The 18,954-nt window shown below is 43.1% G+C and overlaps 1 protein-coding gene across 1 annotated transcript in view; it reads right to left on the bottom strand.

Annotated features, from left to right (window-relative positions):
• Nucleotides 1–12,009: 12,009 nt before the first annotated feature.
• Nucleotides 12,010–18,954, bottom strand: part of CACUL1 (CDK2 associated cullin domain 1) — a 71,481-nt gene continuing 64,536 nt past the window's right edge. The window contains exons 8-9 of the mRNA XM_003904317.4: nt 17,543–17,586; nt 12,010–17,128 (exon numbers count right to left, since the gene is read on the bottom strand). Of these exons, the coding sequence (XP_003904366.1) occupies nt 17,088–17,128; nt 17,543–17,586 (85 nt within the window). The 3' untranslated portion in view covers nt 12,010–17,087. The remainder of the gene's footprint in view (nt 17,129–17,542; nt 17,587–18,954) is intronic.

Here is an 18,954-nt window from a genome sequence, read left to right as displayed (position 1 = left end):
CTGGGGGCTGCAGTGTGGCCCGGGAGAAAAAGGCACAGCCTCGGGGTCTGACCCGAGGTGGACCCAGTTCTGTCCCCTGGTACCTGAGGGACTCTGGATAAATTACTGGATTTCTCTGAACTCCACTTATCCCATTTGTAAAACAGGATTGCAAATGTTAGCAGCCCCGCCACGGGACTGTTTTGGTCATTAAATGCCAATTTGTATATAAAGCGCTTAGCGCAAGCCTGACAACAGCAACACTTGGTAATTGAAAGCTACTGTTTTTCCACAAGGACTTCCTTTCAGGGATCGCAGCCTTGGACGGAGGCCTGGGTACAGATTTAATCAGATGCAGGCGCTCCGTATTACCATGGAGATAGTCTAATCTAATACGTGGAGGCTGCTCAGTGACTGTTTATTGAGTTAAAAGAAAACACAAATCTAATTTTGGCCCAAAGAAGAGAAAGTTAAAAGGGAACTTGAACAGGCTTTGGCTAGACAGTATGATAATAATTACTGCCGTTTTTTTCAATACTTACTAAGTGGTAACTGTTTTCCTTTAAAGAGAAAAGTCATCTAAATAATCGTAGCTACTATCATTCTCTGTAATGTTAGTGCTAACCCATTTCTAGTAGAGGGCATCCCCAGCTTATGGGTGGGGGACGGAGACTTCTGTAGGCAGAGGCAGAGTTTTAGAGGCCTGTGCTCCTAACCAGCACCCACGCTAAACCCCGGGAAGATGACGTGACAACATTCAGCTCTCACCCATCTCACTCAGAGGAAGGGGACAGAGAGGCGGCAGCCCTCCAAGAAGGCAGATGCCATGGTGCTGCTCCAACAGCTGCTGGCTGGGCCCAGGCTGGCAGAGCAGCAATGTCAGAGGGGATGGTCCTGAGGACAATAGGGAGACTGGCCTAGCAGTGCCACCAGTGTACCCGATGTCCCCCTGGAGTCAGACAGCCCTGGTAGGACACAGCAACAAACCTGGCAGCAGCACTGCCCCCAGGGCCATGAGAAATAAGATGCCAGGCACAAAGCAAGGACCCGCTCAGTGGGGGCCTCATTTAGAGAACAAAAACTTAGGCCTGAGATTCGGTGTCCTGCTCAGGACCCAGTGAAGCAGGGTAGGAGTGGAGGGTTCCTTCCAGCAGATCCTGTGACCAGTGATCAGAGGACCACCCTCGCCCCTGCCCATTCCAGCCATTAGAACCTGTGGTGCGTGGGCAAGGGTCCCCGAACAGGGCCCGTCACCTGCCCACCCCCTCCTAGAATGACACCAGTCCTCTCTCACAGGCTGAGGCCAGGGCCAGAGCTGCCAGGCTGGCCCTGTGAGCTCCTGCTGCGGTGGTGGCAGAAATCCACCTGCTGCAGCCTGGATATGGGAAATGCATTTTTCACCCCATCAGGCATCAGGGCGAAAGCAATTTACAAATGGTCAGCTGGGGGAGAGACGCGGCCAGCAGTGTTTTGCAGTCCATTAAAAGGTTTGGACCAGGGCTTTGAGAGATGTGCCAGCACCCGTGCAGAGGCATTCATTCACCAGAGCCTGCTCATGCAGCTCACTTTGGAGCTGGGCAAGGACTCCCGGGAGTCCAGTCACTGTAAGAGGACACTTGGGTTTCTCTGCTGGTGGCTCATCAGGGATCAAGGACTCTGTATTAGTTAGGGTTCTCTAGAGACACAGGACTAAAAGGATAAATGTATATATGAAAGGGAGTTTATTAAGGAGTATCGACTCACACCATCACAAGGTGAAGTCCCACAATAGGCCGTCTGCAAGCTGAGGAGCAAGAAAGCCAGTCCGAGTCCCAAAACCTCACAAGTAGGGAAGCCGACAGTGCAGCCTTCAGTCAGTGGCTGAAAGGCCTGAGAGCCCCTGGCAAACCACTGGTGTAAGTTCAAGAGTCTAAAAACTGAAGTACTTGGAGTCTGATGTTCGAGGGAAGGCAGCATCCAGCATGGGAGAAAGATGAAGGCCAGAAGACGCTGCCAGTCTAGTCCTCCAACATTTTCTGCCTGCTTTATTCTAGCCACGCTGTCAGCTGATTAGGTGGTGCCCACCCAGACTGAGGGTGGGTCTGCCTCTGCCAGTCCACTGATTCAAATGTTAATCTCCTTTGGCAACTCCCCCACAGGCACCCCCAGGAACAATACTTTCAATCTTCACTCCAAGTTGACAATATTAACCATCACAGGCTCTTGGGGACTGTCCCTCGGCACTCCACCCCAGGAACTCTAGATTGGGGATCAGCCTAGATAGTCTCCCCCGTTTTTTCCAAAGAGAAAATGCGGAGGGAAGAAACCAGCAAGCCACCATCTCATAAATGTATTTGTTTACCACTTTGTTTTAGAAATGCTCAAAGCAGCTAACAAAGACTTCACTTATGAGGAAGCGACTACACTGAAAGCAAGAACACACACGGATCCTCTGGGGGCCTTAGGGCATGTGGGCTGCGAGCGGCAAACACTGACCCTCACCCCTTACAGTGAAAAGGAAAGGCCATTGAGGTGCTGCAGCCTTTGGGAGGGCAAGGATCAGAGAGCCCCAGCACCGGCTGCAGGTGTCTCTGCTCTTGGGAAGGGCCGGCTCCTGCCTTTTGCATTTCAAATTGCCCCATACATAATTCCAGCTCCAGGAGAGGGGCCCGATTGGCTCAGGTACATTCCCATCTGCTGGCTGAGGAAGGCAGGATGCCTTCACCGGATGTCCCCCCACCCACCCCCGCCCAGGACTATGTTGAACAGAGAGAAGCAGTTCACCCAAGAAAATTATATAAAGAAGTGCAAATGGCAGCTGAGCAGGCCGAAAAAAGAGTGTTCACTACCATGGGCCAGTTTGTTTTATAGATGAGACTGGAGGTCAGAGTGGCTCAGTGACTTAATAATGGTGGAGTCAAAATTCTGTCTGATCCAGATTCCAGGATGAGCTCTCCCTGCAATAGCATTCAGCCTCCTCTAGTATATTTGACCTTGGCCTGAGACTCCTTCTCTCTGAACAGCATATGCTGATTAGTCACTTGATATGGTCTGGCTGTGTCCCCACCCAAATCTAATCTTGAATTTCCCCATGTTGTGGGAGGGACCCAGTGGAAGGTGAATTAGGGAAACGGGTCTTTCCTGTGCTGTTCTTCTGATAGTGAATGCGTCTCCCGAGATCTGATGGTTTCAAAAATGGGAATTTCCCTGCACAAACTCTTTGCCTGCTGCTATCCGTGTAAGATGTTGATGCGCTCCTCCTTGCCTTTTACCATGATTGTGAGACTTCCCCATCCATGTGAACTTTAAGACCAATTAAGCTTCTTTTGTAAATTGCCCAGTCTTGGGCGGCAGTGAAAACAGACTCTAATACACCACTCAACTGTGTTTTCTGGAGTCAATGGTCCTGCTGAGAGATCATGCTCTTAACAGCCCTGTTGGGTCCCTCTACCCACAATGTGTCCCAAAAATCTGACCTTGCACTTTCCAAATGCTGGGGCACTAGACTGGGCTGTCCGCAGGCCCAGAGGCTACCCAGAGCGTAGGGAGCCCTGCCCAACAGAGAATGCTGCTAACAGCTCACAGACACCCTCACCAGAGATCCTCAGACAGTCCACAGGCTGTGCTGAGGATGACACTGTTTGGGCATAAGGAGGCCGAGTTATTACAGCCCTTGGACTCTTCTGCCATCCAGACAGCTGAGCCACATTGCAGCACACTGTGATCTGCCATAGGGAGGAATTGGGCACTCACTGGGCACATGCTCCGTGCCAGGCCGTGTGCTATGGTTACGTCCTGAAGCCTTTACATCGACCACTGACAGTGAGCAATTGTCCAGGACCAGCAATTGTTGATGTCTGTTGAGTTCCAGCTTTCTCAGTGGAAAATGAGGCTGTTGTGAGTTGAGACGACAGAGGCATCGAGTGCTCTGTACGGTGCCAGGCGCACAGTAAGCCCCTGGGAACTACTCAGTGGGAGTAGTTACCGTAGTGGTAGCTGCTGTTATTCTGAAATCTGAAGGCTGCAAAACATCTAGCTAGGGAAAAACTGAAAGCGCCAGTGGAAGTGTGAGTACTATGGTTTCACAGGAGAGTAAACTGAAGCTCAGAGAGCTGAGTGACCTGCCCAGGGAGACACAACTCACCAGGGCCTGGAACCAGCTGGCCCCAGAGGTATCAGGTCTGAAGCATCTGTTCTTTCAATTGCACTGTGCTGCCTCTCCGAAGTCCTGACCAATATCCCAGCTCTGCCATTTGCTTGTTCCCTTCACCTCTGAGTCTTCAGGTACCTTCATGTCTCCTACCCACGAGGGCTCTCCTGGGCCCTGGCCTGACGTGGCCTGCCTAGTTAAATAGCCCTGGTGCCCTAAGGCATCCATTATATGTAATTTCACTCCTGTGCATCTAGAAGCTGTTTACTATCCTTGGGAAAAGTGACAAAAATTATTCAAACACCCTTTTCTGCAAAGCTTTATTCATGGAGCCCTGGCTGAAAAGGCTCTCTCTGAGGTTATTATGATCATGGATGGCTTCACCACCATTGCCAGGGAAGGTATGATTAGTAGGGTCTTAAGAACAGCCCTGCTAGGTCTAACAGAGGCCCACAGCCCAGTGTTGACCTGTACTGGAGGATGCCAGGAGGGAGGACTGAGCAGTAAAACAAATCACCTTGTAGATGGGGGTTCAAATCTTCCATTGTGTGATTTGGGGCAGGTTAAATTTAAGTCTGACATCTGGGCTGTCTCACCTTGTAATAATTGTATTGCTGTGTTAACAAATTACCCCCAAAATTTAGTAGCTTAAAACACCACACAATTATTTCTGAGTTTCCCTGGGTCAGGAATCTGGGCACAGCTTAGCTAAATTCTGTTTCAGGGTTTGTTGCAAGGCTGTGATCAAGGTGTCAGCCAGGGTCACAATCATCTCAAGCTTCAACCAGACCAACATCTATTCCAAGTTCACTCAGGCTGTCAGCAGGATTTAGATCCTCTCAGGCTGTTAGACTGAAGGCCTCAGTTCCTTGGTAGCTGTTGGCTGGATGGCACCCTCAGTTCCTTGCCCAGTGGCCCTGTCAAGTGAAGGCTGAGGAGAGAACATCGGCAAAATGACGAGTCTTCTGTAACCTAATCACAGAAGTGACAGTCCATCACTTGGGCCACATTCTTTTCATTAGAAGCAAGTTGCTGGGTCCAGCCCACACTCAAGGTGAGGAGACTACATAAGGGTGTGAATGCGGGAGTGAGTCACTGGGGTCGTGTCAGAACTGCTAACCATACATCCGTAGAGTGGTACTGGTCACTGCCTCACTGGATTGTTCCTAAGATGTAAGTGAAGCACCTCCCATGCAGACAGGTATCCAGTGAAGAGCAGCTGTCACTGTGTCACATGTGCTCAGATGACATCTATTTCCTTTCCCCAGTGCTGTCTGAGCTGTCTTAGGGACAAGACTGTTCACCAAACACTATCTCAACAGGCAAGGCCCTATTTTTGGTTCCCAACACCTTGTTACAGACCACCATCCTACTTAGCTTTGTTACGGGTGAATCTGGACATACCCAAGAAAAAATTATCCTTTTCAGACAGGGAATTTTTCTTTCACCTATGCTAGTGTAAGCTCTTTGTCTTCTTTAATCATAGCTCCCTGGCTATTCTAGTCAGGAGGGTGATTGGATTCTGTGTTTATAGATTCTAGGAGAAATGACCTACCATGACTGTCAAACCAAAGCACACTGGTTCATCCTGAAGAGTAGAAAGACAGACTGGTGTGGTGTAAAAACAAAGTTGATGTGGAGTCAGAGTTTGGTTTTCCCATCTCCCAAAGGCTCCCAAAGGCAGCTGTCATAGACCCATGGAGTGGACTCATGCAACCAAAAGTCACTAGCAGCCATCCTTCCCCTTCACCGTCCTGAGACCCGGCTTTATCCAGACAGCCCCACCTCCTTAACCCAATGTGAGCTAGAGCCAGGTCCCAGCCCCAGCCCCAGGAGGGTAGATCTGTTTAGTCTAAATCTACCACGGTGGTCCCATTCTCCTCCTGAGTTATCCCAATTCCCCTCAATGAAAACTGAAGGGAACTGGGCTGCTGTGCTTCAGGGAAGTTTCACTGCTCTTAAAAGAGCCACGCTGGGGAACAGAGGCTCTCTGCTTCAACTGTTTGTTGTCATTCTGACAACTGCAGCAGTCAAGTAAAGATCTTGAAGGAAGCAACACTGAAGACAAAGTGAACATAATGAGGCTGGCAGAACAGAAAGTGGGAAGAAATCCAAGTCCTGGATATCAATTAATTGTATTTATCAGCCCTGGAACTGCCCAACCTTGGGACTTCTGTGAGGTGATGTAAGTCTCTCCCATTGTTTAAGTCCGTGATCTCCAAAGTGAACAAGGTGATCCACTGAGGTACAGGAAGAAAACGTAAGTTTTTAAGAGGAAAGAAGCCTTACCAATACGTAACAGACACACAGGCTGCATGGTAGTGGCCAGGCAGCACATGCCAGTCAGTGAGGAATCCTCAAAGAAGTGCTGAGAGCTCCTTATCGCAGAGGGAGCAACAGGGACACCACTCTCTTCCAGAATATTGTCTGTGTGCACCATCAGGCAACGGGACGTAGATTTTTATTATCTTACACGAGAGCATCTTGACAACAGTTTATAATGAGATGAGGAAATTAAACCCCTAAATTTGCTGGTTATCTCATAGCAAAATTCTTAAATATGGTATATATTTTTTAATTGATAAAAAGGCTTGAATGTGCCAATCTTTCCTGTGGTGACAAGTGTCTGTAAGCAATATGCAATCTAGAAGGTATTTTTTTAAATGGACAGATTTAACCTGACCCTTCTAGGTAAAGATAACGTAATACTAATGATGACCAAGCAAGAATTCATGAAAATGTGTTGCCAAAAATTGTCACCTATAAAAACTCTTCAAAGTGTACACTTAAACTTGGGAAATGAAATTCAAAAATAAGTTGCAGCAGGTTTTGAACCCATTTTTAGCAAAAATAAAAATGCAGTGCTCCTAATTATTCAGCATAAACAAGTTACTGACATTGGAAAACATGAAAATTTATTATAAAAATTTCAACAAACACTTTTGCAAAATTGGTGGATGGAACTCAAAAATATTTTCAGTAAGCACAGCCATATTTGGATCCACAGATCTAAATTAATGAAGTGACTTATTCAGCTACAATAGTCATTAAAACCAAGCATCAAAATAAACTTACCTTAAGAACATTAAGTCATTTTTATGAAGTGTTAAAACTAGGAGTTTCAAAAATGACAAGCATTTTTAATCATGACTCTCTCTAAAAGAAATTTTTTTTTTTTTAGAAAGAGTAAAGGTTTATTAACCACAAATACCACAAACAATATTTCAAAACATTTTTACCTCATCTTTTTGATTTTCTACTTTTGTTTTATATGTATTAGTAACGTTCAAATTTAAACATTTTAAAATATGTATGTCTATGTATACACATAAACACACACGCTGGGGTGTGCACACTATGGCATTAAAGGCAGGTGAGTGAGTTTACATAGGGTTTTCTGTTTCATTGCTTGTATCCTTAGAAAAAATTTCAAGATAGCCGGTGGACCATCCAGCATTTTTGATGAGCGGATCACGGAGCTGAGATCGGAGACTATCCTGAAAGTGAACACGGTGAAACCCCCGGGCTCTACTAAAAAATACTGAAATCTGACACGGCGGAGCGGCGATGCTTGTAGTCCTGCTGGAGGCCGAGGCAGGGATAATGAGCAGATCTGGAGGCGGAGCTGCAGTGAGCTGATTCGCCACTGCATCTCCAGGGCCTCGGTGAGTTGACTGCCTTCAAAAAAAAAAAAAAAAAAAAGAAAAACTTCTCCAATCCCAAGAAAAAAAAGTTTCTAGTTTTTACAATTTTTTTTTTTTTTTTTTTTTGAGACGGAGTCTCGCTCTGTCGCCCAGGCTGGAATGCAGTGGTGGGATCTCTACTCACTGCAAGCCCGCCACTTCTCCTCGGTTCACGCATGTCTCTGCCTCAGCCTCCTGGAGAGTAGCTGGGACTACAGGCTTCACCACCGCTACCGGGCTAATTTTGTATTTCAGTAGAGCCGGGTTTCCACCAGCAGCTGTGGTGGTCTCATCTCCTACCTCGTGATCCGCCGTCTCGGCCTCCCAAAGTGCTGGGATTACAGGCGTGAGCCACCGCGCCCGGCCTGCAACATTTTTTTTTAGTTCACAATCTGGAATTTCTCTTGGTGAATGGTATGACAGGAATCAGTTTAATGTTCTCTAATTATACCAGCACCTTTCATTAAATAATTGACCACAGCATGATTTCAAAAAGCCGCCTTTAGTGTACTCTAAATTCTAAATTTGAGTTATTTTCTGTTTTCTAAACTATTTCCATTGACTTGTTTGTTTACACTGGCATAACTGTTTTAACTTAATTGCACTTAGAACGGGATGTATTTTTTGGTACAGCAAGTTCCTTCCATTTTTTTCACATTCAGTGGGGATTTTCCTATTTTCATCTGTTTATACTTCCATGAGTTTTTTAGATTATATAAATAAATACCGTTGGTTATCTGAATTGGCTTTGCACTGAATATACATTAACTCAGAGAACTGGCATGTTTGGAATGGTCCAAACGTTCGTATTAAGCGCTTACAAGCCCCCGTTCTCCCCTCCGTTCTCATTCCCCTCCACCACCCTCCTGAGGAAACTGCGTTCCTGAATGTTCATAACTGTCTTTCCTTTATAGCTTTGCTACTTGTGTATGACTCCCTAAACAACACAGTTTTTCCTGATTCTGAAGGTACCCATGCTGGCTCTATTCTGACTTCACTCGGTATGATTTCTGAGATGCATCCATGTTGAAGCCCACAGTGGTATGATGCCTTGACTACTCTAGAGAATTCCACTATCTAGCATACACTTGTATCTAGCATACACTTCATTTATTCACTGTATGCTAGATGGGCATTTGGCTCCCTCCTTCATTCCCTGTAATTATTACACATAATGCTGCTTTAAACATTCCTGCATATGTTTCCTGGTACACATGCACATGAGTTTTTCTAAGTATAAATAGTGGGCTATAAGAGATGCCTATGTTCAATTTCATTAGACAATACTGTTCTCCAAAGTATAGATTTACACGCCAACAACAGATGGTTTGTTGTCATAATCTCTCAGACTGTTATTTTCAGACTTCTCATAATTTCTGCCAAGTTGTCAGCAAGGAAATGGTATCTGTGGTTTGAATGTGCATTTTCTGATGTCTAATGAGGCTGAACATCTTTTTACATTTATGGGCCATTTCTGTTTCTTCTGTGAAATGCCTGCTAGTGTTTGGGGTCTGTCTCTCCTCAGTTGTTTTCATTGCTGATTTGCATTCAGGTGCTCTTTAGCAGTTATGTATATATTATCAATGTTTGTATCTTATTCCAGATTTGGCTTCTCTTTTCACTCTACAGTATGTTTGGTATTAAGTACGTATGATCAATGTAGCCAAAGTACTTATCTTTTAATTGATAGTTTGCATTTTCTATCTTGATGAAATTCTCCCCTACTCCAAAGTCATTGTTTTAATCACCATCTTTGGCATAAGTGTTAGAATCTTGTAGTGCTCGTTCACCCCTCACAATCCATTCAGAAAGGTCTTGGATATCCTTGGCCCTTTGCCCTTCCATTTATATCGAAGAATCAACTTGTCAGGTTCCACAGTGAAAATCACTGGGAACTTTTTTGGAATTGCAATTTGGAGAAAAAGTTGAGATTTAGATAATATTGAGTGTTATCCCTTATATTCTCTACATTTATTTAGGTCCATTAAGTTTTTTTCATCATTTTCTCATTTTAAAATTTCTTAGGTACTTTTTATAAACAGCATTTCTTAATTACATTAAAAAACCAACCTTGTATTCCTGAGACCAATCCATTTCAGTCATCATTTGTTACATTTTGAATACACTGTTAGATTTGGTTTGCAAAAAATGTTTATTTTCCTACAGAAAGGTACAACATGTTTTACACGTGTGTGTATTTATCTGTCAGATCAAACTGATTAGCTGTACTATTTAAATCTCGTACGTCCTTAATAGTCTTCCTGATTTGGTCTTTGCAAGATCTATTAATTACTGAGAGGGGTCTGTTGAAAATGCCCCTTATGCTGGTAGATTGATCTATTTCTCCTTGTAGTTGTGTTCATTTTTCCTTTTTGTAGTCTTTTTTTCTTTTTAACTTTTTATATTTTTTTATAGACAGGGTCTCACTCTGTTATTCTAGCTGAAATGCAGTGGTATCATCATAGCTCAATGCAGCCTCAAACTCCTGGGTTCAAGCAATCCTCCTGCCTCACACCTTAGCCTTCCAAGTAGCTAGGACTAAAATCAGGTACCACCATGCCCAACTTTTTTTTTTTTTTTTTGACAGTCTCACTCTGTTGCCCAGGCTGGAGTCCAGTGGTGCAATCTTAGCCCACGGCAACCTTCACCTCCTGGGTTCAAGTGATTCTCGTGCCTCAGTCACCCGAGCAGCTGGGACTACCGGTGTGTGCTACCATGCCCAGCTAGTTTTTTTTTATTTTTTATTTTTAGTAGAGACAGAGTTTCTCCGTGTTAGCCAGGCTGGTCTTGAGCTCCTGGCCTCAAGTGATCCACCTGCCTCAGCCTCCCGAAGTACTGAGATTACGGGTGAGGGGCCACTGTGCCAGGCTCAACTTTTTTTTTTTTTTTTTTTGCACTTCAGATAATTTTACTCTTGTTGCTCAGGCTGGAGTGCAATGGTGCGATCTCGGCTCACTGAAACCTCTGCCTCCCGGGTTCGGGCGATTTTCCTGTCTCAGCCTCCCGAGTAGCTGCGATTACAGGCGTGCACCACCACGCCCCACTGATTTTTGTATTTTCAGTAGAGATGGAGTTTCACCATGTTGACCGGGCTGGTCCTGAACTCCTGACCTCAAATGATATGCCCACCTCAGCCTCCTAAAGTGCTGGAATTACGGGCATGAGCCACCATGTCTGGCCCTAATTTTAAAAATTCTTTTTTAGAGATGGGGTCTTTGTTGCCCAGGCTGGTCTCAAATCCTGGCTTCAAGCAATCTTCCCACCTCAGCCTCTCAAAGTGGTGGGATTACAGGTGTGAGCCACTTTTTCTTTATATATTTTGAGGTACACTATTAGACATGTAGGTACATTACTAGAAAGTTTTGAATTATTATGCTCTTCTGGCTTAACAATTTAGGGAGGGAGAAGGCTTAATAAAGGAAAACAGATTAAAAAAAAAAAACCTACTCAAGATTACAACCAGTTAAGCTAGTTGCTCTCAGGCTCTATTATGTGTGATATTCATTCTACTGTCATGCTTTTTGATATTCAAAGTATTTTAGAATTTTGGATTATTGAGAAACAGACCAAAAGAAGAAATAAAATTCTCACACACACACACACAGCTGGTTCTAGTAGAAAAGGTTTGTACTTAGTAAAAAACAAACCTGCTAAAGGGGAGGGAGGTTAAGTGGCACCCTACTTAACTGTGGGGCAGGGGAGTGAAAATGGAAATTGTCAGAGTCGCTGAATTCTGCCATATGTGATAACCAAATGGTAGATAAGGTTACAAATAACCTAGGGAATGACACTAATTTCACAGCAAGAAAACACAAAGGGTTTAAAAAACCATCGTACCAATAAATGCAAACAAAAAAACAACCTAAGTCCAAAAGTTGGTTAAAGGGCCACAGAAGAAACTAGGGTCTAAAACACAAAAATTATAAATATACTGATATCCGTATCCATACTATATATGAATATAGAATAGATACGATCATATGTATTTTGTTACACACTGTTTTTTAGCACTGGTTACAGAAGTCAAGATCAACACTCACCCTGCAGGCTAAGTAACTGGTAACAGACGTGTGCTCAGTGTGGCTGTCACTTAGGAGGCAATATTAATATGCTATAAGCAAGGTCAAATGTTCTATATTATAACAAAGTTCCAGTGAACCAGGTATTAAGGCCAAGGACATCTGTACAGGATTTATAACATAACATAACAAGGCCAAGGACATCTGTACAAGATTTATTTCATTCACCACAATGTTTAGAGTGATAGTATACGCCCTAATACAGGAGTGATTCAGAACCCACCAAAAGATCAAGAGCCAAAGTCAGTGGCTTTGTATCCCAGGTCAGTAGGAGTTTTCTCCGCCATTCTGTTTTTCTTGGATTAATGAGATGATGTACAGAACGCCCTGTGCTGAGCTCACTATGGCTTCTGACAAACAAGCACCACTAGGCACAAGACTTCATTGCTTTATCCTTGCTCTGGCTGTGCTAGTGAGTGGCAAAAGCCTCTTACCTGTGCTTGCCCTCCAAATTTTTCTTAAGCATTCCTGTTATTAGCCATAGCTTCCCATGACTTCCCATTTGAATAAGTTATCCTGAATTGCGTGGCTGTAATATTGACAAACAGGACTAATGAGAGTGATCTGCCATCTGTTTAACAAAACGCACTCTTCTAAGAGAACACCCACAGTCTTACTGCATTTAGTACATAGTCACAACATTGAAATGACATGTAAGAATCAATACAAAATATTTATTTTTTTTCAAACCACAGAATTCTTAACCCCAGAGCCACACTATAAAGTTCTCAGAATCGTAAGCCATTAACATTTTTCTAAATGCAGTCCAGAGATGAAGATAATTTCCAACCAGCAGGGATGCAATATATAGTAGGTTCCCCTAAGAATGAAGCTCGAATTAGCATTTCCTTTTAATACTCCCATAGCCACTCCGTCAACAGAAGCAGAAACAGTACATGTATTCATGCCACTCGGCTCTGAAAAGAGGTTCAAGGTGGGTCTTGGCCAGTGGAGGAAGGAAGGTGTCTGGGACTTCAGTTAATCAACAGTGGGGACAGAGAAGGATAATTTCCCTTGGAAAAGAACAGGGTTCCTTTCTCATATTCTTGTGGCCAGAAACTGGGGTGAATTTCAATGGGGGTAATGAAAGAAACAGGAGAGCTATTTCTCCATGAACTCCTATGACCTCCATTTTAACTTCTGACAAAAGTGAACTTCATTTACACAATTGTATTGAAAACAGTAATCACAACCAAAAAGGTCCTATAAACCTGTAATAGGTGTCAAAGGGATTGACATTCCGAACTTTATTTTTAAGGACCCTTTAAAAGGCCTAGACTTGAATTAAAGTAAACATAATATTCCAAGCTAAAAGAGGCACCATAAAAAAATCAACTCAAAACATCCAAACAATAGCTAGATGACTAATGTAGGTTGTTTTGCTTTTTAGTTGCAAAGCTTTTCAGTATCTCAGATTAGTGTATTTCATAAAACAATGCTCAGTTATTTTAATAGCTGCTTATGAAACAATAACATTTTAACTCAAGGGCAATCCTTCTTGCATAATAATCACAAAAATAATTAACTGCTATAAAACAGGGGGAAAAAGAAGAAAATAAAGCCAGCCTCAATAATAAAAAGACAAAATCTGGAAGGGTTACTCTGCTTAAAAAGAGATTAACCAGGATTATTTAAATACTATAATACAAGTGCTCCTGCTCACTTCCAACTGCAGAAACCAATTTTGTTTGCTAGATCACCATTACCTTTGCTAGTATGTGTACAGACCACCACTCGGAAGTCATCCTTTTGTGCTGAAAAACATTCAAATCCCTTGTTTGGTCAGTACAGAATATTGCGAGGTGATGCTCATGCAAACTCTTCCTGAGGAATTTATGTGTGCAAATCTGCAACCCGACAGCATGGCATGCAGCCAGGGAGTGGTAGCTGCACAGGTGTGAGCACTGGAGATGGATGTGCAGTGTTCACAGCCATGGACATCCATTCTTCTGCAAGCTCATCTACCCACAAATTAGCTTTCACTCTAGACCCCAAAGAAAGGGAGGGTAATTGCTACAAGTTTGTTAAAGGGACAGAAGGAAAGTAACTTGTCTACAAAATAATGCACAACGCATGCATCTGGGTTTGTGTTGCTTCTTACTAACCTTGCCTAAGAACTATTAGGATAATAGTCACAACACCAGGTTTTGCTTTCTGCCCCACAAAAAAAACACTAGTAATTCCTGTCAGGTTAGGGTACAGCTGTGACAACAAAAGGTCACAAAATGACAATGTTACTGAAGCTTAAGGCCAACCTTTAAAATATGTACCGTCTCTCAAAACAATTACCTATTTACTTTTACATGTCATTTTTTCAAGATGACTGACCTGGCTTTCCTTTTAAGGAGCTAGTTTCAGGCTGCACATACATACTAGACAGTTTAAGCAAATTGGCCATTGACTAACCAGACAATCAGCCTGCATGTACAGTTTTCTATCTTCAATGATCTGGGCCTTTAGTGATGTTGGTACAAAAGCCAGTATGTAATTGGGGTAGAAAAACCATATACTGTACTGGCAAGAATACAAAACAAAAGGCCAGGCACGGTGGCTCACACCTGTAACCCCAGCCTTTGGGAGGCCGAGGCGGGTGGATCACTTGAGGTCAGGAGTTTGAGACCAGCCTGACCAACATGGTGAAACCCCATCTCTACTGAAAACAAAATACAAAAAGTAGCCGGGCGTGGTGGCACATGCCTGTAATCCCAGCTACTCAGGAGGCCGAGGCAGGAGAATCACTTGAACCCAGGAGGCAGAGGTTGCAGTGAGCCAAGATCACACCACGGCACTCCAGCCTGGGTGACAGAGGGAGACTCCGCCTCAAAAGCAAAATACAAGAAAATAGAAGAAAATACTTTCTGGCAAATAGTCAATATAAAATGAGGGGAAGGGGGTAGGAAATCTTATTTCCTCTCATATTGCAAACTCAGAATTTTTAAGAATCCCAATAAATAACCAAGTCTATTTCAACTTAAACAGGTCCTTCATACTGCGATGTGCCTCAAGGGGCCAAGATGATTAACAGCCAGGACATGCAGACTGGGAGACTATGTACAACCTTTCTAGAGTGCCTTCCAGGCAAGGTTTTGTTGTACTAAGCCCTGACCCATAGCCAGCTGCAGACACTGAGCAAAAATTTAGAGAAGCTAAATTTTGCAGACTTGACTTTGCCCACTTTTTATTAATACATACATAGTAAAATATAGAATATTTCTCCATGAACTTAATAATGCAAAAGCATCCAAAGATTTTAATGCCAATTCACATTATACTGTGATGCTTTTATAAGGAAAGTTCTTTTGTAAAAGAATGCTCTCTCCCAGAAAAAGTATTTGGGTATATTATTAGGATACTGAAGAAACTGTCCACATTTAAAGAAACATTCCAATTTTATTCCTTTCAGAAAAATCATTAACACCACTCAGACTTCAGTTCTAGGTGTGATTTGTAAGCCTGCAGCAAGCATTCCATTGAGAAAAGTAAAATGTGAATGTTCCATGATGAATGGAATTCTCCTTGATACTAGAATGTTACCGGTGTAGTAAACTGTCCAGGTCATAGTGAGAGCCTGTCTACGTTCTTACAGTAATTCAGTGTTCATCAATGCAATCCAGGATGCTCACAGAGTGAACTGAGTCAAATTAAAGTCCACAAAATCCACCAACTCTGGTTAAGTACTTTAAAAAATAAATCTGACAACCTTTATCTTTACTTCATAACAGTTTTGCAAATCAAGGACTTCTATTATTGGGTGACTTACTTGCTCCCAATATCTCACTTCTAACTCTCCCATTCACACCACTCCCCCCCAAAAATAACAAACTGAATTGGCAGAGGCAGCTTTATGAAAAATCTGCAGAGCAGACATGCAACAGTATCCCTGGGATGTTTCTTTTCCCCTCAAGTTCTCTGAAGAGGTAAATACTATTAGTCTGATGTCGCCTAGTAGAGAAGCCTATGCTCAATTAAGATTCAAGCAAAATTGAGAAGAAAAGTATTTTTCTCTTGCTGCATCTATTTGCTTGGGCTTACAACAACAACCTTTTATGAAGGACTAAAAAGCACTGTGGATGTAGAGAAACAGAAATATAGCTTTGCCACAGCTAGAAGGGAGCCTTAAGACAGCAGTGCTACTTCTTCCCTATCACACTCAAATATAATGTTCAAATGACAGACTTTTTTTAAGTAATTATCTCACTCATTTAAAATGAAGTGATCAGGAACCCCACACCACTGGGTGTATTTGGACTTAATAACTATCTGCTTCCTAGAGCATTACAGGAAGTAGCTCTCAATAATACTAAGGGGAACTTCAGAGCTAAAGTACTGCCCATCCCTAAACTAGAGTACTGCCAATACTACAGCAGCTGGTGACATCGTGTTAAGTGGCACAGGGAATGGAAATGCTCTATAAGAGTTGGTCCCCAACATTAACATGAATATGCTCTGGTGAACCAGGGGAAAATCTGACCAATGTGCAACAGGTGTCTATTTTCCCACTTAATTAGCATCCTGCTACAAGGCCACACCTGCCATCTGGGTGGGTGAGTTTGGATACCATACACTTCTCCAGGAGGAGTTTGACAACATGGTCACACAGTTGCAAAGTGCACAAAGCTCAAGGCACAGAGTAGAAAGAAGTTGTGAACTGATGGGGGAAAGTTCTAGCAAAAGCAGAGTTAGCATTTTCCTTTATTAAAACTTTCTAATGCTAAACAAAGACCAACTCTTTTAAAAGGGGTTGTTTTGGTTATGGGTGAAAAATACTGTATTGTAATGATCTGCTTGGTTTTAAAGCAAAAGAGATCCTGACATGTGAAACCAATACACCAAAATGCCAAGTCCACAAATGAACAAAACAAGTGCTTAAAAAAAAAAATTCTTCTGCTCTTCTATTTTTGGAGGAAGCTGCTGATTTTGGCTGTCAGATTTCACTTAGAAATGGTCACTTTCTGAGATGCTTTTTCCTCACAGAATCTGTAGATAAACTCATTAGAAGATTGTCCCATTTCAAAATCACCCCCAAGTCTAGCAGCAACTTTTTTTGTTTTTTGTTTAGTTTTTGTTTTAAAATTACAAACCAAGTAAGAAGTCCAACATCCTCTTCCACGAACAGCTTTGTGACAGAGCTCCTGAGTGTCTGCAGCCCCCACTGTGCTCTGAATACAGTCTCTGCAGCTCCAGTGTGTCCTCTTTTCAGGAAGGAAAGCACATTCACTATCTGTACCCCCTGGAACTTGCACACGCTGACGAACTGTCTGAGAAAACATCAGAACAGGAAAAAGTATGAAGAGCAGACAGCATTTGATAGTGGCAGGAATCCGTTTATTCAACACATTTCTCACTCCTCTCCCAACTCCCCAAAAAAGGCTTTAAAATAAAAAAGCCTCAAAACCATGTGGTGTGGAGGGAAGTAAAAGGGGACTGAGATCCTAAGGCACTGAGACTGGGCTACAATGTCACCCCAAGAACTTGGTGGCCTCTTGCCAACTCCCTGAGAACCATCACTACTAGCTGGAGCTGCCACAGCATGCAAAGCACCCTGATTACAAGCAGTGCCTTATGAGAACAACATGGGTATCATCAAATTCAATGCACTGTTATCACAGTGCATTAATATGGCTGCTTTACATCACAAAACCATCAAGATGGGAAGGAGTATCATTACTTACTATAAGCCAACTCATCCCCAGCTCTCTTCCGGGACTGGTCACCTCTGGGGATAAGAAAAGAAGAGGCAGTCAACAAAACTGACTTCACATCAAAACAAGAGGAATGGATCAACATATTTGAAAATAAAAGTACAGCAGACATTTCAGTTCTAACCAAACAACCTATTTAAAAATACATATTAAACATCTTAGAATCCTGACGTACCTCACTATGCTTTCTGCAGATGGAAGAATATGAGCCTTTACCTGTATTAACCAGCTCATCCTCAAACACTTATGGAAGTTCTAGTTCCACTTTAGAGTTAAAATAGAGGTTCTGACTAGGCCCTAAGCTACCTACAAAACCTATTTTTTTGTCTCTCCAGCTTCTCAGACAGTAACAGAAATGACTCAGATGCTTAGGTAATGAGTAATAATCATCACTACTGGCCTTTCTTCCTCAGCATTTGTAAGTTGATTTCTTCCTGAAACACGAGGTTTTTCTTTTTAGGCTTCAGTAATGCCACAGCACATGTTCCTGACCTTATTTCACCCTGTCTGCCATCCTTTTCAGGTCTCCTTTGCTGGCTCTACCCAGCGCTCTGTCGCTGGTCATCTTTTCTTCTCCATGTGCATTCTTCTTAGTCTAGGATGGTGATCATACACTCTCTCCACAGGCCAGAGGCTCCCATATCTACAGCTCCAGCTCTGCCTTCCTCTCTACCCTTGAGATCTGCAGGTCCAACTGCCTCATCACCATGTCCATTTGGATGATTTACATACACTGGCAAGTTTACCATGACCAGAATACAATGCTCACTCCAATCCATCTCCATTCCTCCCTCAATCTGCCAGCTCAATCACTCAGCCCAAAATCCTTGGTCATCCTCTCTTTCCCTCACTCTGGGGCATTCTGTCCCAAAACCAATCATTCCTCATCAACTCCACTGCTACGATCCCAAGCCAAGCCACAGTCTTCTCTTCCCTACACAAGTACACGAGCCTTATTTATCAACCCAGACAAGAGCCAGTGATCTCATGTAGAAGACAGACTAGTTCACGCCTCTCATGAAAGCCCTTCAGTGGCTTCCCACTACAGTTAAAAATTAATTCCAACTCACTCTCCAGCTTACTCTCTCACCTCACTTTCCTCCACTCTCAGCCTCGGTTCACTACACATCAGCCATCCTGGCTCACTGGCTGTCCCTTGCACATCAGCACTTTACTACTTACTGTCAACTCATAGGACTTATTACTCAATATTATTTTTTTTACATGTTTGTTATTTGCCTCACAACATCAGAACATAAGTTCCATGAAAACAGGAACTTGGCCTGTCTTGTTCACTCCACTGTAACATGCTAACCAAGGTGATTTATTTCCTGCTTTTGAATAATCTTCAGATAAAGTTTCCCATTTACTTTCTCTGGTTA

Source organism: Papio anubis, chromosome 11, assembly GCF_008728515.1.
Source record: "Papio anubis isolate 15944 chromosome 11, Panubis1.0, whole genome shotgun sequence".
NCBI lineage: Eukaryota > Metazoa > Chordata > Mammalia > Primates > Cercopithecidae > Papio > Papio anubis.
This window is presented reverse-complemented; position numbering and strand designations above follow the sequence as displayed.